General features: G+C 47.8%; 1 protein-coding gene across 1 annotated transcript in view; it reads left to right on the top strand.

Annotated features, from left to right (window-relative positions):
• Positions 1–24326, top strand: part of LOC138259465 (uncharacterized) — a 215348-nt gene that overhangs the window by 172722 nt on the left and 18300 nt on the right. The window contains exon 5 of the mRNA XM_069207226.1: positions 10272–10388. Coding sequence (XP_069063327.1) covers positions 10272–10388 — 117 coding nt within the window. The remainder of the gene's footprint in view (positions 1–10271; positions 10389–24326) is intronic.

Below are 24326 nucleotides of genomic sequence, written 5' to 3'. Positions count from 1 at the left end.
CTGGCGACAGCTGCGCTGGGTAACCAGATCCAAACAATATAGCTGGGTGATCTAATCAAACCTGATGCGTTGCCAACTTGAGATCGACGCGTGTTTTGTCAGACGTATATTCTGAACAAGCACTTGCCATGTGCATTGATTTTGTTTTTTATAGTAACAAGTGTGTTCTCAGTTTTGAATAAGACATAGAGAACAGGTACAACACTAGCTTCACCAGCGCAAGCTTCCCTCGTACATGCAGAACAAGGACCACATGGGTGCCAGCATGCAAGCTTCCTTCCCACTAAAAGGCCAGCAACGCAAGCTTCCACCACACATACAACTGAGGTGCCACATTGGCATCAACAGTGTAAGCTCCTCTCGCACAGAGAATACAATGAGTGCAGCAAAAGTACACTTTCATCACACAGAACAGGTGCATCAGCAGTTCCGCCACCAAAAGCTTCCCTCACACTTCCCTGAAGTATCTGCTCGAGCATCCCTTGCACCCACAGAGCAAGCACAGCGCAGGCAGGAGCAGTGCACACTTTCCTCACATAGAATGGATATAGCCTGTGTAGCTGCAGTACAGGGTTCATCTGAACACACAACTGCACAGCAAAGGCAGTATCAGTTGTGCAGTGATGGTCAGTACTTCGACCGGTGAGTCTCACAGCACAATAAGCACCACCCATAGTTGTTCCAGGCGTCAGTGTGGGCTTGAGTTGAGATGTCACAACGGAGCCATGGATGTTGGCTTGAGTCCTGCATACTTCAGAGGTAAACTGTGATGGAAGCACTGGGTTATATCTTGGTCTGGGTTGGAGACAGGTAAGGAGAGGGGCTGCAGGACACCATATGCTAGTCATGGATGTGCAGCATAGGTATAAAGTAAGTTGTCTGTGTGTCGATTTGTGCCACACAGGCTGCAGCAGGGTTGAGGCAAATGAGAATGAACAATCTTTGGGAAAATGTCCACACACTTGCACTGATCCCACTCATATGGTTCACTTGAGTCTGGCAGCAGCTCACTGAGGTTAAAGACAATCTGCCAGCAAATGGTAGGCATAACTGTGTTAATTGTCTCAGGCTTTCACTTCCAATGATGTCAGCATTGATGTACTCAAGTCGCTGTAGCATGACTACAGCTATGCAGCCAGCAATAAAAGGTGAACGGCCTGGTGACCATGTCCAGCGCTGAATTTATTGTTCAAATTTCTTTTTTGGTTTTCCAATATAGTAGAACAGAGGGTGACACAGCACCCACAAACTGAAGAAAACATATATCCAACCACCACCAGCCCCTCCCCTCCCCGTCCTGCCCCCCAGGTGCACAATTATGCTATCCAGTCATGAGTTGGAGACACTGGGCTTCTGTAATGATCTCCCACCAGATCAGGTCCCTTGGGGTCATCCCCTTCTAGTAGCCGTAGGAGTTGCAAGTATTAAGGACAAGTCAGCTCTCTGAACTCTCCAGAGAATAGGGAAAGAAAGGGGTGCCATAGCTCTCTGAAAGTTTGCCCCAGTGTCATGAGAGTGAGTGTAACCTTTTCCATCCCCAAGATCCGCCATAGCCGATTCAACCAACCTAGCTGTGTGGGGATTTGCTAGGTTCCCCAATGGGTCAATGTGTTTTGTAGGGCCGCTCCTAATGCTAGTCCGATCTGACGGTCTCGTAGAGACCTAAGCAGGAATGTAAGAGGCTTTGGTACCATGGTGAGACCTTGTGGCATCCAGGTAACCAGAGCAAGTCAGGTAAGAATAAACAAATTGTCTTAATGGCAATAAACTGTGATGCCATTAGATTGTCAGACCGTAGAGACTTAAGCAGGAATGTAAGAGGCTTTGGTAATCCCAATGTGATGTAGGCCGGGAATCAGCACTGAATTTAAGCTATTTGGTTGCAGGTGTTGCCCTCTGGCACATATTTTTGTGGACCAGATCATATTGTTCCTCATTACAGTTTAACCAAAATCAAAAGAGCCAAAAACACTCAAGTGAAAGAAGAAGAAAGAAAAATATGGAGAAATAAAATGACAGAAGGATAACAAAAACAACCTTCATGGGTGAGCTAAAGAGGCAGAGAGTGAATAGTAATGCATTAAACAGGTTTGAGGTGGAATCAAGACTACGCAGCCTAGGAATGCTGATGTTGAATAACGCAGCCAGGAGCAGCCGACCAAACTTGACCCCTGACACACATTCTTTTACAAAATAAGCACTGATCATGTCACTGGAGCCCCCACACCCTTGACTGACAGAACGCAGAGGACATGCTGCAGCTAAATTTTGTGCCAGGAACACACACACACTCTTTCATGCCTCATTGCCAATCTAATGGCATCACAGTTTATTGCCATTAAGACAATTTGTTTATTCTTACCTGACTGGCTCTGGGTACCTGGATGCCACAAGGTCTCACCATGGTCCCTATAATTACAGAATAAAAGTATTTCATTAATTGGTTATTTTCATTCTTATACTTCACCAACATTCTCCAAAAGTTCAAATATGTAATACTAATTCAGTTTTGCTACAAGCTAAATACATTCGCATTTTATAGCAAACTGTATTATAGGAGTCATTATAGAAATTACAGCTTCTTAATCAAATAGTAAAAATCGAGATTGCCTGATACTTTGCTTCCATGTTTGCACGTGAGCGTCTGATGATGCACTATATAGGGAAAGCACCATCACAAGATACCTATTTAATAATAAATTGGGGTTAACCTGACAATCACAGGAAGAAAGATCACTACTCCGCAACCACTGTGGTTATTACCCTCAAATGGCCCAATGGAGTTAGGGCCATCAGAGGCTGACCTCTATGTTTATCCATCTAATTTAGATAGGCGGACATACAGGTAATTTTTCACTGCCAGGAAAACCCTGCTGGTGAGGAACACTGAAAACTGTCTAATGCCCCCCTTGCCATGACAGATATCTCCCCTGGCCAGGGGAGCATTTTTTATTTATTTTCAAGAAGAAAATCCTGCTTTGGAGATCTGCCTGGCAGAGGATCTTAAGTCCTCTGCCAGGCAGATGGAGAATACTCCCATCTGCCAAAACTTAAATCAGGTCTAAATTCCTTTCGGTATGTCACTAGTACTGTCACCATGATAGAAGGACTATGTCCAGCAGCACACTTAAAAAAAAAAAAAAATCAGCTTTTATGGAAAAACAGCTCAACAGCATTTCGTAATACAGTAAACAATATCGACAGCATGACAGGTTAGAAGTGCACCTTCACATAGCCACATTTTCAGAGCGATATCCAAAATTCCTCAATTCCTTAATGAACTAAAGGCAGACAGCAAGTAAGAAAATACAGGAAAAATCAGAGGAGGGGTGAGAATGAGGGGAGAGGTGAACACCGGGGCATCCAGAAGATAAGCCCCAGAGCCTCCCACAGCTGACACCTTATTTCCACGTAGGCAGGAGGGAGGTCCAGCGGGTCCATGTACACCAGCCACATCCCACTCATCCCCCTATATATATAACTAGTCCCTGCCCCTCTTCACACCCCAGGATCCTGCCAAAATAAACAACAGAACTGAGCTCCAATCCCCCGCGACCGCCATCATGCCCCACCCCCTTTACTCTGCTCATCGCTCCCCTTATGCCATCCTCCCGGAGAATTCCATTCACTCAGACCCTTGCACTGCAGCACCCAGCAGCCATTCCTGATCGTCAGTCACACGAGCTCCCAGTAGCCTGCCCATCAATGTCTCCCTCCACAGGCTCACCTCCCAGCCGCTCAATCCTACTGTTCCAAGTTTCCACATCCCGCTCAGCATGCTCATCTGTCCGGGCCCTACGGCGTCTGTACTCCTCAACCGTTGCCCATTCCACTAGATCCACCATCCATTTGTCACAGGTCGGAGGAGTTGGGCTGGCCCAATGAATAGCAATGCGCCGCTTCGTCAGTATCAGTCCCAGCTGAACAAACGGGCTTGTCATTTTGTGACCTTTTTTGGGGAGAGGCAACAATCCCAGTAAACAGTGCCTCATCGTCATCTCTATTTTAATTGTTGTGGTAACTTTTTGCACTATCACTCACACCAAAAAGATTGCAAGGACCTGCAGATCCATGTGACATGTCCAAAAGTGGCAGGGGAGGTACTGCAGTGCACACAGTTGTCAGTGCGCGCTGGAAATATTCCATGCAAATGCTGCGGCATCAGATACGCCCTATGCAAACAATAAAAATTAGCCAGTTTAAATCTTCATTACTGGACCCTTCCTGCACTAGTGCGCATGACCTGTTCCATTCCCCATCCTCCAGCGATAGCTCCAGATCTGCATCCGCTATACACATTACCCCGTCAAGTAGGTTTTTCTCCCAGTTAGCTCGGCCCTGTCCCCATTGGTCACATCACTTCCCATAAATAATCCCACAACAGGTGTCAAACGCCTTTTCAATGTCCAATGCAACTAGAGCAGCCGCATCTCTGAGCCTCTAGTTTCCTGCATCATGTGGGTGAGTCTCTGTAGATTCATATGCGCCCCCCTCCCAAGCACAAATCCACATTGGTTTTCGTGCACCAGGTGCGTAATCACTGGGCGCAATCGCATTGCCAGTACTTTAGCAAGTAATTTTACATCAACATTTAACATCGACAACGGTCGGTAGGAGCCGGGGTCAGTCCGATCTCTTTCCTCCTATGGTATCATAACTATTGATGCCTCTCTCATGTGCACAGGCAATGCACCCTCCCTATGCGCCTCGCAAAGCATCTCCAATAGGCTAGGGAGAAGTGGAGATGAGTATGCAGGAAAAAGCTCAGCCGGGAGACCATCTGGACCCAGTGCTTTTCTGCAAGGCATCGCCTGCAGCACCTCCTGTAATTCTTCCAGTTGTATGCCTCCCTCCAGATCACCAGCCTGCATCTCCGTCAGCCTTGGGAGCTGGAGGCTAGCCAAGTACCCACCCACTTGGGAACCATCCACACACATTGGCGAGGCATATACACCCCTAGTGTTGTCGCGCAACAGCGAATTGACCCATTCCTGTCCCAGTATCATATCTCCAGCCAGCCCACGAAGAGATAGAATCAATGGTGGATGCTTCTCATGCGTAAGCAGCCACACTAACATGCGCCCCAACCGGTCGCCCTCATAATGCAACCACTGTCTATAATCCTTGCGCACTAGATTATCTAATCTGTTTCAAGCAACCTCTATCCGCCTGTGCACCTCTAGGAGCTCCGCTTAATCCACAGCACCATCCCCTTCTCGATTCTGCAATAGAGCCAGGGCCCCCTCCTGCTGCTCAAGCTCCCCTTCCATCTTCCTCCGCAATTAAAATCACCAGCCCACAGAATAGGCATACCAACATAGGGTAATAATTCCTGTTCCAAGGCCCTGAAAAACTGCTCATCATCAGTGTTAAAGGCATACATGTTTAATTTACAGCATTCACGCCCATATAGATTCGAGTGCGGGAGGACATACTGGCCCGCCACATCTGCCACTTGACCCTGCAGCTGGAGTGGTATCCCCGGGGCCACCCATATCGAAACCCCTCTAGCATAAGACGAATATGTAGATGAGTAGAGCTGGCCCCTCCATTTTTCCTGTCTGTAGTTTTTGTGCCTCTGCATCCATCAAATGTGTCTTCTGCAGGAGAGCGGTATGTACGCCAACTCATCTGAAGTATGAGGGGACTCTATAACGTTTTACAAATGAGTTCAGACCCAACATGCTCCACATAAGAAAGCACACTAAATCACTCATTGGGATCTATTTCAGTGTGCAATCGTAGCAGTCCTCCTGCCATTCCTCCCCCCTCCCCACTTCCCACCGGCACCCCCATCATCCGCCCACCGGTCTCACAAGCCTGCGTGTACACCGCTGTCTCTTCGCACATCTTTGCACCACTAATTGCATTAGTGCACACAATCTGCCATTGCTGTGACAAAAAACTCCAATGCAACAATGAACATACCCAACTCAAACCCATCCCACCCCGGGTAAATTCCTCTGAACAGCTTGTGTCTCCCCATTCCGTGTGTGTATTCTACTCTCCCTTGTGGTCTACACGTAGGCAAGCGGCAGCATGTTAGTGACTCCCACCCTACCACAAGGAGAGCTTAAGGTGTCTTAGGATAGTGTGCATCAAGCCCACCCCCCACTATCTCCAGGTTGACACACACACTCCCTTCAGGTAACACCCAATACCAAAAACAGTAGAAAAAGGTTAAACTAGTAAGGAAGTATTCCTCCTCACAGTACCAGCCCCCCCCCTTCGTTGTTGCTGTTGAACCCCGCATTCCCTAAATCTGAGAGAGGAGCCATGAGGAAAACAGAGGAGCAAGAGAGGAGAAGGCAGAGGAAAAAGAGAGAAACCAGAGCCCCCCCCCCAATCCTGCCCAAGACCAATAATACAGCAATTTTTCTCCAAAGGCAGAGGGACAGCCAGCTCAAAGAGACAACAGAACATCATTTTTAAATCTTTTACTCATTGTTCAGACTGCACACAGTTGCCCATGAGCTCTGAGGCACGCTCCAGCTATCCCCTCAAGCTACACAAGTGCATCTCACTTCATGTGAGTGTATCATCCAGGTCTAAAGCTGGGCCTTCTTCTCCCTGCAGAGACCCAGGGCGCGAGGAAGCCGCAGAGGTGACTGTCTCCACCAACATCCTGGTCTCCTCTCATTCCTGCCGCCGTTGCTCCAGACTCATGGAGCAATGTTGGCGCACTATTACTCTGGCCTCTGTCATGTCGTATTGACGTCGTCAGTTTTTCCTCTGTGTGGTGGCCAGTGAGTCACCGGTCCCCTGGACATCCCCCTCCCCACCGATGGGATCACCAAGACTCCCCCACCTCCTCTGAGTTACAGCCAGACCCATGCTGCTTCCGGCGTTTGGAAAAAATGTGAGCGGCCAACATGCAGAACTTTCAGCTTAGCAGAAAACAGAAACATGTGCGTGTGTCCATGTCTTTAGCTTTTGCTTAACACCACTGAATGATTGTCGTTGGAGCCGAACAGTTCTAGTGTAGTTGGGGAAGAATCTTATAGTATGATTTTCATATGAGTTGTCACCGTGCTTGCGCACTTCTTGCAGTATAGTGTCCAGATCTTTTTAATAGAGGATCTTGGCATTGATCGTCCTTTGGGGGGGGGGGAGGAGTCTGTTGAGAGTCTAAAGCCTTGTGCACCTGCTCAACTGCAAACACAGCCGACACGGGGTCGCAGGTAGCGCCTTCTTAATCCAGTCCTCCAAAAATACTTCTGGGGCGGCCCCTCCTCCCCCTCCAGGAAGCCCACAACTCTCAAGTTGCACCTTCGGGACCATCCCGCCGCATCCTCCACTCTCATCTCCAGCTTACTCGTCTTGGCCTCCAGAGTAGCCACAGCAACCTTCAAGGCGCCTAGCTCTGTTCGTATGGTGCTCACCTGTTTTTCTGTGGTTACGGACCTCTCGGCCATAGTTCGTGGGTCCGTTCTCAACAGGTTAACATCTTCCATAATAGCTGCGATCTGTGTCTGCACTGCTTGCCCAGAAGCCTCAATGGCTGACAGGATCTGTGCTCCCGAAGGCTCACTCACTTCCCCCGGCAGTCCACCAATTTCGCTCTGTGATCCTCCTCGAGGATGCTGCGCCGTGAATTGGTCCATCTTAGTTTGCTGCGCACCTTTTGCCACTCTATCCTTGCCCTTGTTGCTTAAGGCACAACCTATCAGTAGTGGCTTGGCACTTCAGGGAACAGCACTATGGAGGAGTAGTCAATAAGTGAGTGCCTCACTCCGCTTGCATATCGTCCGCTGCCATGCGATGTTGGGCACAGTTTAATACAACGGCTAGGCCAGCACCTCTGTCCCAGTCACAGCCCAGTCTGCCCCCAGTCGCAGCCGATCTCTTCTGAGCACTAGGGGTGCAAAAGGAAGGAGAGAAACAAATGGACACCGCCAGTAGCAGTTATTCGGCGGCCGTCACTTTCACTTCTGCACTCAATGTCCGGCTCTGTCCGGCGTTGTTGCCCCCTGTCAAGCGGCACCAACCTCTCGGCAGTAGGTCCCCCCCCACCGCAAGCTATCCTCTATTATCCTCCTGTGCAGCCAACGCACCAGCATCTGGAGTTTTACTCTGTGGCAGGGCCTATTCTGCCATGCTACATATCGCTACCCTTGCTTCACCGTCGCCGGTCACAATGCCTCAGTGCATTGCATGCACTCACTGTCTCCTCCGCACTTTAATTGAGGAACAATCGGGGTGGAGGGGAGGCAGGAATCCGGCCACTGCTCCGCCCCCTTTGCAGCACCCCTGTCTCAGTCCCAATCCTCCAGCTCAGGCAGCGCTGTCCGTGTCTCTGCAGCTCTGCGGTAGGCCTCCTCTCACCACGACCTCCTCCTCTGCAGCGAGCAGGCAGACAAGTGTTGTGTAACCTCACAAACAGTTGTGCACTGCAGGCACTGGAGTCTCCAGTGTCCCGAACTCTGCGTGCGGCCTCCCACACGACCAGGGGACAGCCAGTGATCACTGCCTCAGCTCTGCTCCAGGACCCTCTCTCACACTCTGGGCCCAGCACCTCCGCCGGCCACATTGGCCTCTATATCAAAGCCACAAAAACAGCTCTGGTCATCCCTCCTCTCTCCTAGGGGCTGCACCTTGCCCCCCCCCCCCCCAACGTCCGCAAACGTTCTTCCCGGTTTGCAGGGCCTGAGGACAGCAGGATCATGTAGGATTCTGTACTTGGGGACCGGAGCACTAACTCAGTGCTGCCAGTCGGCCATCATGCTGCCCCCCCCCCCCCCCCCGGCAGCACAGTTGATAGAATTTTCATGTTTCCAGGACAGCGAGAAGCTGGAGTTTGATGATGGCAAGGAAAGAAAGCTGGAAATTGATGAGCTGCGGGTTCCTGTTCTATTTCAAAGGACACGTGGAGGAGATGTATTTTAAAGACCCGATAAACTTTAACTAACTTTAGAAAGGTTCAGTTACTCATTACTAACTGCCCAATAACCAATAACTGTCCCAGGTCCTGGAGATAAGGCCAAACCCTTAAAGTGCTTTATTGACAAATTAAAATCAAGGTCGAACTGGTCGTACCGAGCATTGGGCGTTTCCCCGGGAGGCTGGAAGGGTTGGGGGGTGCGTTTGTTACTGGGGGCCTCATTTTGTAGCAGGGTAGCAGTTTTAAAAGAACTGCAGAGTTCCTTGTATATCCAACAGTTTTCAGGCAACAATAACAGAGCAAAGATAACTCTAGTGATTAATGTACCTCCCAGAGAGAGATGTGAGTTTTGTCTAGTGGAATTTTTGACTAACCTAACATGTCACAGAGGGTTAATATGCCTGCTGCAAAGAACGTGTACTAAACAGATCACAGAACAGCATTTTATGTGCAATGCTCAGTGGGATACTGGTTTTGTCACACAGATCCTTTATTTACTGTTAAGTTCATAAGTTACAATCATAAACTAGCAGAGTGAGCTAAGAACTGCCATCAAAGAGCTGTATGCAAACTGTATAGTACAGGCTAGAAAGGTATGTGTTTTTCCCTGTCTTTTATTATCGTCATTTTTCTAAAAAGGGTTTGTTTGAGTAAAATAAATTATTTGCAAAGTCAACCCTAATCACTGTTTTACTTTCTGAATCCTGAGTTTATGCTTCCCCAGACGAAGCACTCTTTAAAATTGTCTATCAGTATGGATGACATGTGAATCCTACATTTTGTAGTCCTTTTCGTCTTATCTAATATTTTCTATACACTCATTTAAAAATGTATGTTTGATTGTCGTTGTATGTGTGTGTGTGATGTAAAGTGCTCCAACACCCTACTCTGGTGAGAGAGGTGCAATAAAACAAATGAAATGCGTGTGAGAGAGGGGCTGTTAGAGGGTGATGGTGAGGGAGCCCTAATGAATGCCATATGCTGGTGCAGTGTAAGGTTATAATTTATTATCCTTTAAAAACGAATACAGTTGAATATATGATGAAAAATGTGTTGTAGAATGGACCGTTTTTGAATTTTTTTTCCAAAATTTTCCTGGGCGGGAGAACTCCTCACGCCCCATTGTAGTTGTCAGGCTCAGTCGCTATGCACCCTATGACCGCTGGTGTGACAAAATTTGCCAGGGCTGCTTTGCGTTCCTAGTCCGGCCTGAGTAAAATTATATCAGCTCATAGTGTTGTGAACAAGGATACTATTCCACCACTTTATAGGGAAGGTGGTGTCCGGAACTTGCATCTCTTTTTATTTGGATCTTATGTTTGATTGCAGACGTACAAGGTACCTTAATATATAATTTAGTTATTATAAAATTCTTCTTTCTTCTTGACAGATACATCCAGCAAAACCTAAACCATTTGTGGACTCGCCGAATAATGCAAAAAAAATCGAGGGCCGCAAACTTTTGGTGGCTAGCACTGGATATGATAAAGAATTAAAATTAACAAAGGTAAGATGCGATTTAACTATATCTCACTCTTTAATAAAGGAAAAAAACGGAGTATATGATCGGCTGAGCATCAAATGAGATGCAGTGCTATGGCTGCCATTTCCCCATAGATTTAAGACACTAGGGGCCAGATATAGCAAGTTCCGATTTTGCGAATTGGATGCAGAACGGTGTCACAAAATGCGACCCACCTCATTAATATTAATGAGGTGGGTCTTTGCGACCCCATAGCGAGTCCCTGCACTCACAGGGATGGTGGCCTGCTGAAGACAGCAGACCTCCATGTCTGTGACTGCTTTTTAAATAAAGCTGTTTTTTTTTTTTAATTTTGCAGCCCGTTTTCTTTAAAGGAAAACGAGTTGCAAAATAAAAAAATAACAAAATCATTTGGTTTCGTTCTTTCAGAGTAGGCAGTGGTCCATTGGACCACTGCCTGCTCTGAAAAAATCTTTTTGGCAACATTCACAAAGGGGAAGGGGTCCCCAGGGGACCCCTTCCCTTTTGCAAATGGGTTACCACCAGTGTGACACTGGTGGTAACTGCGAATTGCTTTGCGACTGCATTTGCGGCCACAAAGCAATTTAGCATCGCCATTCGAGTCGCAAAAAGGAAGGGGACACCCCTTCCTATTTGCGAGTCGCATTCACAATTTGCGAGTCGGTACCGACTTGCAAACTGTGAATGAGCATCATGATGAGCATTTTGCATGCCGCAAACTGCGATTTTCGCAGTTTGCACCATGCAAAATGCTTCCTACATCTGGCCCTAGCTTCTTGGGACAAATGGCTGCCAGTATCATCACATGGATCAGTTCCTGAAATCTATTGTTATAGGTATTGTTTGCTTTCCCAAAATATGTTCCATTCAACGTCGCAATAAACATCAGAATATCACCTGTACAAAGACCTTGGCAGTTACACAAAGAACATGTCACGCCTGTTTAGTTCATTTATATCTCAGGTTGCACCGCCTTCAGCCCCAATTATTGGGATAGAGAACTACCGCCCACCCTATGACCCTCATCTATCGCACAGCGGTAGCTGGTAACGAGGAACTGTATTTTGTTGTCTTGGTATGTTAAAATCTGTAAATCAAAGTAGTAGAAGAACATTTGACACTGTTCAGTAGCGAGCCAGCAGTGTAGGGAGGGGCGGGGCTAGGCCATGAGAGGTGGGAGGGGGAAGGAGGGGAGAGTTCACCTAAGTGCCCATGTGTGTTTGTCACTGCTGCTCAGACCTATCCTGGCGGTGCTTTCATGCACGGTTTTGCATGAAAGCAGTGCCAGAATTGCTGGGGAGCCTGTGCTGGTGTCCCAGCAGTAAATGCTGGGACACCAGAAGAAGAGGAGCGCGAGGCGGCAGGGATGGAGACAAGGTAAGTGCTTTTTTATTTTTCATTTTTACTTTGCCTCCGTCCCAACCCCACCCTCCCCTTGAGTTATGCGGCAGCTGCCGCTAAGCACCTTTTTTTTTTTTAAGTATCTGCTTTGCTAACAGGAGCCACTTTTATTTTGTTGCCTGTGCTTAGTGGGTAATTCATGATCTCATTCACTTACTGGCAGAATATCTCCCAGGAATGGATAATCACTTTGCAGACCTCCTAAGCAGGTTGCAGCAACAAGTCCACGAATGGGAACTTTACCCACAAGTACTTCACCAATACTTTCACCTCTGGGGAAAACCAGAAATAGAACTCTTTGCCACCGTAGAAAATTTGAAATGCTAAAACTTCGCATCCAGATACCTACATCCTCAGTCCAGGGGCAATACTATATGGATGAATCAGTCAGGAATATTTACTTATGCTTTTCCGTGTTTCCTACTTATTCCGTTTCTGGTTCGCAAACTGAGAAAAACATCACTCATCATGATCCTTGTAGCTCCCACATGGGCACGTCAGTCTTGGTACACAACACTATTTACATTTTCCCATACTTGGACAATGGGCTAATCAAAGCCAATACCATCCAACAATGTCAGAAACTTACTCATTACACAGTAAACCTTCTACACACTCTGGAATTTACAATAAAGTTTCTCAAATCCCATCTCCAACCCTCACAGAAACAGCCTTATCTCGGAGCATTTATCAATACTCACTCAGGGTTGGCATATCCAAACCCAGCATGGATTCAAGTTTTCCAATTCTTTCTGTCTCAATTACAGGAGAACCATACTTACACAGTCAGACTAGGGATGCAGCTTTTAGGGATGATGGCTTCATGCATTGCCATTGTACTTCATGCCAGACTACACATGCGTCCATTAAAACAGGGCCTGTCTCGTCAGTGGTCTCTGTCACAGGGTCATCTTCAGTATATAGGCCGTCATTACGACCCTGGCGGAGGGTGATAAAGTGGTGGTAATACCGCCAACAGACTGGTGGTAACTACTGCCAAATTATGTCCATGGCGGTGATATCGCCGAAAGACAGCCAATGTACCACACCGACGGCCAGGTCGGAAACAACAGGCACCACAGTGGTAGCCGCCAACAGCCAGGCGGAAGACAAAGTACTGGCCACCATATTATGACACAGGAAACCGCCACCTTTTCCGGGGTGGTACCAACGCCATCAAAAGCCTGGCGGAAACAGAGCACAAAAGTCAAAGAACTCACCATTGGAGACACAGGGAAGAACCACGCTGCCATGGAACCCGAACTGCATGTTTTTCCTGATGATTTTCTACGTCATGCTCCACCACGAACACCAACGCCAGTGAAGACGATGACGGTGAGTACAGCCGCCTAGCACACAAGGGAGGGGGGGAGGAAAACGAGAGTGAAACACACACGCACAACACACACACCCCCACGCACACACCATACACACAACCAGCTGCACAAGATAATCAATTTGGCCACGATAATCGGCAAAATAATGCAAGGACAACAGGAATTGGCTACAGTGGTTGTAATAAGATCAACATCAAAAATCATAGGTTGATGTGGCAATGCTACACATATGTACAAGAAAGGGAAACTGCCCAGTTCCTAGTTCACAGGGGCCACAGGGCAAAGTCCAAGGCCCCACTCGATTCCTGCACCAATACGGAGAGAACACTGCAGGGGCATCAGTTGGCAAATAGGCAGGCACCTCAGGGGGAGGGGGGACACCTCAGCCGGATGCGGAAACAAGATCACTGGTTCTGGAGGGGGCAACATACCCATTGCTTTGATCCTGGGGAGTGCAAGGCCACAGTCTCTGAAGTGGGTGAATACCCCACTGGTTCTGGAAGGGGCAACATGCCCTGTGCTCTTTGTGCTGGGAAGTGCAGGGCCACAGTCTCTGGAGTGGGTGTCTTTCCCACTGGTTCTGGAGGGGGCAATATGCCTTGTGCTCTTTGTCCTGGGGAGTGCAAGGCCACAGTCTCTGGAGATGGTGACTTGCCCACTGGTTCTGGAGGGGGCAACATGCCCATTGCTTTGTCCTGGGAGTGCAAGGCCACAGTCTCTAGAGTGGGTGAATACCCCTCTGGTTCTGGAGGGGGCAACATCCCCTGAGCTCTTTGTCCTGGGGAGTGCCAGGCCACAGTCTCTGGAGTGGGTGACTTGCCCACTGGTTTTGGAGGGGGCAGCGTGGCCATCGCATTGTCCTAGGGAGTGCTAGGCCACAGTCTCTGGAGTTGGTGACTTGCCCACTGGTTCTGGAGGGGGCAACATGCCCATTGCTTTGTCCTGGGGAGTGCAAGGCCACAGTTTCTCAGGTGGGTGACTTGCCCACTGGTTCTGGTGGGGGCAGGCCGCACAGCAGCCCATGGAGGCTGGACTAGATGGTGTCCACCGGCGGTGATGGCTGTTCTTTGGTGGTGGTTGTGGGAGGCTCCTGCTCAGCCCCTGCACCCTCCGATGGCTGCACTGTGGTGGTGGTTGTGGGAGGCTTCTGCTCAGCCGCTGCAACCTCTGATGGCTGCACTGTGGTGGTGGTTGAGGGAGGCTCCTGTTCAGCCCCTGCATTCTCTGATGGATGCACAACCACGGGTGGCGGTGGGGGCTCTGTGACAGCTGCTGGTGCAGGCTCCTTCCCCTTCCTGGTGGCTGATGCAGGCTCCTTCCCCTTTCTGGTGGCTGGTGCAGGCTCCTTCCCCTTCTTGGTGGCTGGTGCAGGCTCCTTCCCCTTCTTGGTGGCTGGTGCTGGCTCCTTCCCCTTCAGTATTTGTGGCCTGGAATCCTTTCCACCACGAGTAGGTGCTACTGAAACTGGGCCAGTGGACTGTTTGGCTGAGGTGCTTGGCTTGGTCCTTGATACCCTGGCCATATGTGCAGGACGGGGGTAGGGGTAGGGAAGAGGTCAATCTGGGAAAGAAAAAGCTTTTTAGGGACATTGGGGCGGGAAGAGGGAGAAGTAATGGGAGTGGAGGATAAGGGAGTGGTTGTTGGAGGTGTTCGTCTGATGGATTTAGGTGGATGGCTGTTGGGTGGCTGAGTGCTTGCATTTGTGTACCTTAGGAGGGGGGGGGGACAGACACGGTGGGAGAGGACACAGGGAACGTGTGCATGGATGTTGTGGAGGTGTCTGCCAGTGAGGAGTGTGTTCTGATTGGTGTGCTGATGATGCTGGTAGTGGAAGATGGTGTAGTCCATGCAGGTGTGAGTGTGGACGTAACTGGGTGGGAGGTAGAGGAGGAGGAGGAGGGGGAGACAGTGGAAATAGTGGTTGTTGTTGTGTGTGCAACAGGATGGTGTTTGTGTGAGTGCCTGTGGGATGAAATGTGGTGCTTGTGTTTGCCTGTGACACTCTTAGGTGTTGTCTTGTGTGCAAGCTCGTCTGCCTGTGGTCTTGGGATCGGTTGGGGTTGAGGAGAATGGGACTGGGAAGTGGTAGTTGGAGGGGGCTGGTAAAAACAGGGACAATGGCTGCCATCAGAGAGGAGGCCAGAGCCTGAATCGATCTCTGTTGGGCTGCGAATCCACCATGAATGCCCCCCAGGAACGCATTAGATTGCTGCATCTGGACTGCCAGCCCCTGGATGGCATTCACAATGGTTGACTGCCCTACAGAGATGGATCTCAGGAGGTCAATAGCCTCCTCACTCAGGGCAGCAGGGCTCACAGGGGCAGGGCCTGAGTTACCTGGGGTGAAGGAGATGCCCATCCTCCTGGGTGAGTGGGCACAGGCAACTCGCTGATGGGCTTTTGGGAGGGCGGTGCTGGTACAGGATGGCGGCTGTACCTGTAGCTGGGGTGGTCACAGAAGTGTCCGCCACCACCAGGGAGTCCCCATCGTAGGAGTCTGTGTTGTCCCCTCCAGTCTCTGCCATGGTGCTCCCCTTGCCTTCCGTCCAACTGGTGCCCTCAGCATCGGTGGACTCTGCCTCCAGGGTCCTGTCGAATGCGGCTCCCTCTGTCGCTGGTGCCTCTGCTCCTCCGCCAGATGATGCTAATACACATAAAGATAGGATGACAAAACAAGAAAGAAGGGGAAGAGACAAAGGGTACACTGGGTCAACGACTGCACCAACACCACTGTTGGCGTACACAGTACCCTCACACACAGGATACAGGCCTACACACTATGCATTGCACTACCAGTGATATTGCTAGCCACCAAGGCATGAGGAGGGGCACACACCGCCGACTGCAGCACACCTGGGTCCCACGCAACCCTGACCAGTAGTGGATGCTAACAATCTAGATACGCAGTATTTCCCCTTCAGACCCTTAGCCACCAGAGGACCTACGCTGCTATGTCTGGCCTGGCCTAGGGACACTCACTGACACACAACCACGACCTGGATACCACTCCTTCAGCCGTGAGCTTCAATGATGGCCACTGTACTCAACCCCTTGTGGCTGCTGTGATTCCTTCAGGCGCCCATCCAGCTCTGGATTGGCCACCGCCAGTATGCGGGTCATCAGGGGGAGTCAGGGTCCAACAGGCACTCCTTCCTCGTTGGGAGGTCATTTCCAGCTGGGCCTCAGCGGTCTTCCGTGCCCAGCGTCTCAGGTCCTCCCACCGTTTACGACAGTGGGTGCTCCGCCTGCCATAGACCCCCAGGTTTCGCACCTCCTTGGCGATGGCACACCATATACCCTTCCTTTGATGGGCGATGACGTGCAGAGGCAATACAGACAGGACAACACCATTAGACAAAGCCCAGCCAGGAACACGAATGGCCCACTAAACACGTTTCCATCACCATTGGCACACACATAGCCCAGAACACAACGTGTACCCAGCCAAGAGGACATCCCTCCCTCTTACACGATGCCTTCACACACAACTCCATGCATTCATGCCACATGTATCGTGCCTACAGTGTACTCACCTGTTATTCTGGAGGCCCATACAGCAGTCTGTACTGGGATAGGACCCCATCCACCAGTCTCTCCAACTCCTCAGAGGTTAAGGCTGGGGCCCTTTCCCGAGTCACACGGGCCATGGTAGGTTCCAGACACAAGTCACAGCAGCACATGCAGTGTAGGTCCTTTCCTATGGAAGGTCAGGAAACAAGTGAGGAATATGATAGAAAATGGCGGTCACGTCCGCGGCGGTGCATACCGTCACCGTTGGCGTGGATCACCATTGACCACTGTACCCCATAGGGCCCAATAATAACCAATGAGGAGTTGCACGGCGGTTCCCGACCGCCTACCGCCACGGAGCACAACGTCAGCGGCATTACCTCACTTCCACCTGTCCCTCCACACAGGACAGGCAGACACCATTTCAGGGGGGTGGGAGGGGAACAGGCCAATGGAATAATGCTGCGTCACAGGATAAATAGGCACATACATGACAAATTGCACTGTCCTATTACATGTTTACAGATTGCGGACTACTGTTGTGGCTCCATTGTTCGGTTTGCGACAGACTCCTCACTCTTTTGTTCCTTAGATACCTACCGCTGTGGATGAATAGGAGATGGAGACATACCCCTCTGTACAGACCCCTGGTGGACTTGGCTACACTGGATGTCAGGCACATTATCCCCACCTATAGACTGGACAGGGCCACAATCACAGAGCTGTGTGCCCAATTGGAGCCTGACCTGATATCTGCTGTCCGTCATCCCACTGGGATCCCCCCTCTTGTGCAAGTGCTATCAGTTCTCCATTTCCTGGCAACTGGTTCATTCCAAGTGACAGTGGGCTTGGCAGCAGGAATGTCACAGCCAATGTTCTCATTAGTGCTGGCAAGAGTGTTATCTGCCCTGATAAAACACATGTGCAGCTACATTGCCCCCCGGGTTGAGGATTTGTCCACTGTGATGGCTGGGTTTTATGCAAAGGGACATATCCCCAATATAATTGGGGCGATTGGCGGAACACATATAGCATTTGTGATCCCCCCCCATCGCCAGAATCAATAGGTGTTCAGGTATCGTAAGAGTTTCCACTCCATGAATGTGCAGATGGTGTGCTTGGCGGACCAGCACATCTCCCACGTCAGTGCTAAGTATCCTGGGTCGGTGCATGATGCCTTTATCCTAAGTAATAGCAGCATCCCAAATGTGATGGCCCAACTGCAGAGGCACAGGGTGTGGCTAAAAGGTGAGCCCTGGTTCCCACCCAGTATATGTTGGTGTATGCCTATAGTGTGGGCCACATAGGATAGTATGTGGCTAAATGTTGCCCCTCAATATTTGCAGGTGACTCTGGTTACCCAAAACTATCATGGCTGCTGACCCCTGTGAGGAATGCCAGGACAAGGGCAGAAGAATGTTATAATGAGGCACATGGGCGAACCAGAAAGATCATTGAAAGGACATTTGGCCTACTGAAGGCCAGGTTCCGGTGCCTCCATCTAACAGGTGGATCCTTGTGCTACTCACCCAAGAAGGTCTGCCAAATAGTAGTGGCATGCTGCATGTTGCACAACCTGGCCCTCAGATGACATGTGCCTTTTCTGCAGGAGTAGGAGACTGGAGATGTCCCTGTGGCAGCAGTGGACCCTGTGGACAATGAGGATGTGGACAACAGAACATTTGTGATCGGTCAGTACTTCCAATGACACACAGGTGAGACAGTGCATGTATATGTAGGGCTGAAAGTCATGTGTCAATAGGCACCAATTTACTGTTGCGTTCAGACTAGCTTACTTAATCACATGGGTAAGTGAACTGTTATCACTTCAGAAAGTGAACCAAGCACTGTATACATAATCAGAATACTTGAGGATGAGAAATCCAGGCTTGTGTACTGGTTAGTTGAACAGATACAGAGCTAGCATTAACAGTGGACCATGCATCTCAGCCTACCGCTTTGGACAGCATGTCTTCTATACAACAAGGTTGCAGCTGATCTGGAATGATAAGGGCTGGAAGGGACAGCAAATGCCAACACTTGTGTACGAGTCAGATGGTCAATGAGCATACAAAAAGGTTGTCAAGTGCAGGGACGAGCAAAGTCCATAGTGTGCACATTGTAGTACATCAGTAATGCTAGGTTCTTCCTATTTTTCCTCGCTGAAGACCCTTTGTCAAGTCTGTGAGTGACCGGCTTGTAAGGACTAGCTGTGAACATTACTCAGGACAATTCTGTAACCGTTTCAGGGTGATGAGGCCTGCCCAGGTTCTTTGTGCAACCACTTTCAGAGGATATATTTTAATTTCACTGTTGCTTTCGTTATGATGGGCAGACTTGACACTGGAACAACAGAACTGCTTCTTGTCTTGCAGTGTTGTACAGTATTGTTCTCTCAAGCCATCTAGTACCTTGAACAACCACTGTGCATTCTGCTTTAGCATCTTTGAAAGGCATTAATGCTGTAGAATTAGGTGTCGACTTCAAGCAGGTTCTTATTTCCCTCTGACCCTTTCATAAGATTCTGAAGACTACATACCACTTCTCCACACACACACACACACACACACAAATACACTTCATGGGCATTCACCAAAGCCCATGTAATTCAGTGAGTTTCCCAATGCCGTTTCTCTAGATTTTCTCTCTTTGTTGAGTTTTAGTATTGCTTTTCTTCAATTTAACAGCTTCCCATGAGGAAGCTAAAGGATTTATCCACACTTGAGTTCTGATCCAGGATTGTTAGGATATCCAAACTTAAATTGTTGACACACCTTCTGAAATCACCACTAATCTTTTTCATAACCACAGTCAGAAAGATATGCTTTCTGTGACGCTTCTGTAATACTTTCAGTTTGCAGGATACTTTCTTGAATTTGTAACATCTGGAGGTGGCATGGTATAGTAGTGTTTGTCAGACATAAACCTCATTCATCTAGGAAATGATTTTCTTTAATCCTCATGCCTCCTGTACAAGCCACTCCCACTTGAAGAAGACAGGGAAATCTCGGCTTACCTTGCCTGCCCATTCTTGGATTCTGATATAAGTACTCTCTAAATAGTAGCTGGCTGACCTCAAAAGTCAGAAATTCCATTGTAATGGCAACTGTCTGCTTCAGAGTAGCTGGCATATATAGTTGGGCCAGATGAGTTTCACTGAGCAAGGTGAGGGAATGCTGCATGATGTTGGTTACTGGGGCAGATGTTGTGAATTAGGACCATTGTCTAATGAATAAGAGAAGTATTGTTTACCAAGAGACCCCCACCACAGTTTATACAGCAATGCATTTACAGCATGTACGCTCCTACTCCCTGGTGATTGTGATTGCCTTCACTACATGACACCAAAGCTCCCAATTGTTGCAGCCCAAAATGCAATACACTTGCACTAAATAGAATAACACACATTTCTTGAATTCTGCTTATACACAAATATGCCACATTTGCTCATGACAACATTGCGACCATGACAACAGAAGAATAATGGTCATAATAATCAGTTAATAATTGTGGATAACTTGCGGTGAAGTTAATTGCCACATGCTATTCCACATTCCTGAATACTGCACTTGCGGACAGTAGCAACGTAATTACCACAGAATATTATTATAGCTATTTTAGCACCAGTCTGATTTAGTCTTGGTGCAGTGTTGATGTATATGGAGACTCTTGACTGAACCACAGGAACCGAACAGACTGATACTAATGAAAGATATTGACCACTCTTACATTAGTATTTTGAAGGTCACTTCGCTATTAAACAAGCACAAACATTTACTACCTGAAGATACAATTAGGACTACAAGTACAGAATAACATGGTTTATCTCCAATCTACGTGAGACCAACAACCATCTTATCCTTGAAAAAGCCCCAGGCTTGCGTGCCAATGTCCTCCTTCATGCATGGAGACGGAGTAGTGCCAGCTGAATGCCTTTGAGCTCCTTCCAGTGGTAATGAGTGTCATCTTGACAGCCAAGCATCACTTGACAAAGAATGTATACGCTGTCACAAGGTTTGGTTTGGTGCGGTGCATGTCAGATTGACCCCCTCCTGGCCTAATCGTCTGCTGTCCCGATTGTTCTCTTTCTTGCCCAGCAAGGTCTTGCTTTGGGCACTGTTAAAGGTTATCTTTCGGCCCTTTCGACCTTCCCGCAAATTCCTGTGCAGCCTTCGTTATTTAAATCTTGGTTGTAATAAAGTCTTTGAAAGGGCTGCGGCATGTTTCCCCATTTTCTGTTTGTGATGCACCACTGTGACCTTATTCATATCCTTATTTATTGTTTACTCCATTTGAGCCGTTCCACAGCTGTCCCATACAGCTCCTCACCATCAAAACTGTGTTCTTAATAGCCATCACCTCACCACAGTGTGTGAGTGAGCTTCAGGCTCTGTGTGTTCTTCTGACATACACCACCTTCTTCCCTGATAAGCTGGTTCTGCGTACTCGGGCATCCTTCCTATCGAGAGTTGTGATGCCATGCCACAACAGTCAAACCATCACCCAGCCGTCAGTCTATGCTCTGCCTCATCCCTCTTAGGAGGAGGAGAGACATCATCACTTGGACCCCAAAAGAGCACTGAACTTCTACATAGAACATTGAAAAGGTCACTGTGTGGAGGATCAGCTATATAGCCCTGCATGTCACTTCTGAAGTGGAAAGGCACCACCTTCCGGCATGCAGTGGTTTTATGGAAAAGTTTCCAATTTCATTTTGAGGTTTGGGGAAAATTAAGAAGGTACGATAGCTAGAGTTTCCACCAGAAAGAGAATTACAGAAGGTCAGTAACTTGTTCTTCAGGTCTTACCTGCTTCTCCAAGAGAAGAGGTGATGACAAACCCAAAGGTAACCAGGATTCTACTCTCGAATATTGGAGAAGGAGGGGGGAACTCTACGCTACCAAAACGGGTTATAGAGAAAACAGGCTACAAGTAAACAAACTAACACGAGGGGACCTTACAACACACAAAGGTTGCTGGGCAAGTTGTTCTATGCCAATTGTGCCTTTTTAGCACAGAGCCTTTCCTGCACTACTTTCACCTGACCTGTGTCTCCTGGGTAGTGCCCCTAGTCTGTGCTCCTTCATCCACGGTCTGGTTCTCCATCTCTTTGTTGAACTGACACTGTTGTAATATTGCAGCTGGAGTACTTCACTGGTAACTCATCTCCTGTACTTGAATCAGAAGGTGACTGCATCTGGTTTGACTGCAAATTAATCCTTACATTCGGTTGCTTTGCTTCTGTTTTCTGCCAACCTTCGTATTTATTTAAAACACAAGAGTAAGCATTTGCTTTTTACACATCCTAGGCTCTTTTTGATTTGTTTATCTAAACAATTTAGAACATCGATTGAGTATTTTGGGGAGGATACCTAACCGCCTAAAAATTAAAATAATCATAGAACTAATCCATAATAATATATCCAGAGGGAAAAGTATCTTCTTCCTATACCTCACCCAGATTCCCTCTGGGAATACAGGTTGCCATCTGCGTATGTCCATATAGTCTTTAAGTGAGGGCTGACAGTCTCACCAGCTTTCACAGCTATCCCCATTTTCTACCTTCTTCCAGAGGCATGTGTGAAATTTTAATTGATTAATTTCTACGTTTCTTGTGTCGTCTTTGCTGGTAATGTTATGACACATTTGGGTGAATTTTCCAAACATTGCTGCAATGGCCAGGGGAAACAACGTGCTCAATGATGGGTTCTCGTCTTGTGACAGATGTATCTGAGGCTGATCATTTCTCTACTTGAGTAACTGTACATTGAAATGTTCAAGTAGATGGAGGGTATGTCTCCTATGCCAAGGAATACCATTCCCTTTTAGATATTCCAATGACAGCTTGTGTAAGAGTTTCCTGTAGAAAGGAAACTAGAACCTTATGATCATTGTTACTTGGGCCTAATCTGCCATTAGTGTGTATCAGATGACTCGGGGCAACCTTCTAAACAATTGTTTAGGAGGTAGCTAGTGGAAGAAGTACTATTGGGAACTTTGTTTAGGTTGAATGCTTATTTGAATTGTGTTGAATATGTCTTCACTCATCAGGATATATTTATTCTGCTGTTTGAGAGTGTATGGTGTGTTCTGGTCTGGGCCAACATTAGCATTGGTTGAACCCGGTGCAACAATCTATGTTGTTGTTCACCACTCCTAAAAACTCCTTTTACACAGATTCCCAAACCACTACCCTCCAATGATGCCCATCATATCTCCTAGGCACCATCGTAATAAGACACGGAGGACTACAAGGTATAGGAGTCATGTCATCCATACTGGTATGAATGATATTTTAAGTGTGCTTGGTCCAGAGAAACGAAACGAAGAAGCAGATGAACTATGTTTTTACGATGCTCAGTAACCAAAGTTGTTGCGTTGTGTACTCCAAGGGTGTGTGCGTTATGTCAAACATGGATTTTATGCTGGAACAGTACACTTCCAGCAGAAAATTCTATGCTTCAACAAAGTTGGAAAGGTTTGGAGAAAATACATCTTTTCTCCAACTTTACCCCTGCCTCAACGAGGTATCATTTGTGATGGAAATCCCTTTCTTCTAAAGTTAGTAGATTTAGGTTTGCATCAAAATTGATGGTAAGGTGCAATTAAAAACGTCCATGTACCAGCCATGATATGCTCCTTGACGTAAAGTAACTCAGTGAACTATCTACAAAATATAATACTAATCTGTGATCTGCATGTCACACTTTGTCGTGGGAACATTTACCCTCTACCTCTTTATCATGAGTCATAACTGTGACTAGGTAAATCATAGATCTCTCCATCAAGTGCATTAACCATCAGAATCATGCCATTGTAATTATCCACTGAAAAATGCAGCACTCACAAAATCTCTGCAGGTTGCTGTTATGTCACCTCAGCCTGACATGCAGAGGGTGCCCTCTAGACCTTAGCACCTGGTGCGACTGCACTGGTCGCAACACCGTGAAGCTGGTACTGGTTCTAATGGTTAGGTATGTTTTGAGGAAGTGTGTACTCCAATGTGGCACTTACTAGGAGAGCCTAAGAACTCTCTAAGCAGTAATACAGAGTAATACACACTCTGGTATTCCTCATACCAGAGTGTGTGTTAATTCCGATGTTCAGTATTACTGCACCATGTCTGCACCTGCAACATGGCAATAACCAAAGGAATCTGCGTTTTCACACCAGTTACCATATTTTCTCCTCATTTCAGGCTTGTTTACCAGCATAGTTTTCATGGTAATATGTGCGTTTGGAAAACAGCTGAATGTGCAGTATTCTCACACAATTTATAATCCTGATACAGCTGAACCTGTATAACGTGCCAACAATGATGCTTACATTGAATTCACAAGAGAGAGTATTATTTAGTTGTAACATTAAACTGAAGCTGACCCAGATAATCCAGATACGACATCACCAGCTCTTTCACATGAAGTTGAGAAGTTCAGAAGATCCTGGTGTCCAATTTCAAACCCCTGCTGAAGCTGCACTTCTGTCCAGACATCATCCACGGGTGGAGCTATCACAGTCTGAAGGGTCACTATTTATGCTGGCATCATATGGCGAACCTCAGGTGAATTACTTTCACAGTTAAATGAGACGAGGAATTGGGTATCCTGTGTCCATCTGGTTCCAGGCAGCTCCGAGTCTCAGTGATGCTCTGCTGTCGTGAGTTTGGGGTGTTATGAGTCAAAACATCGTCACT

Source organism: Pleurodeles waltl, chromosome 9, assembly GCF_031143425.1.
Source record: "Pleurodeles waltl isolate 20211129_DDA chromosome 9, aPleWal1.hap1.20221129, whole genome shotgun sequence".
Lineage (NCBI taxonomy): Eukaryota > Metazoa > Chordata > Amphibia > Caudata > Salamandridae > Pleurodeles > Pleurodeles waltl.
The sequence above is the reverse complement of the archived record's forward strand: the minus strand, read 5'-3'. Positions and strand labels throughout refer to the sequence as shown.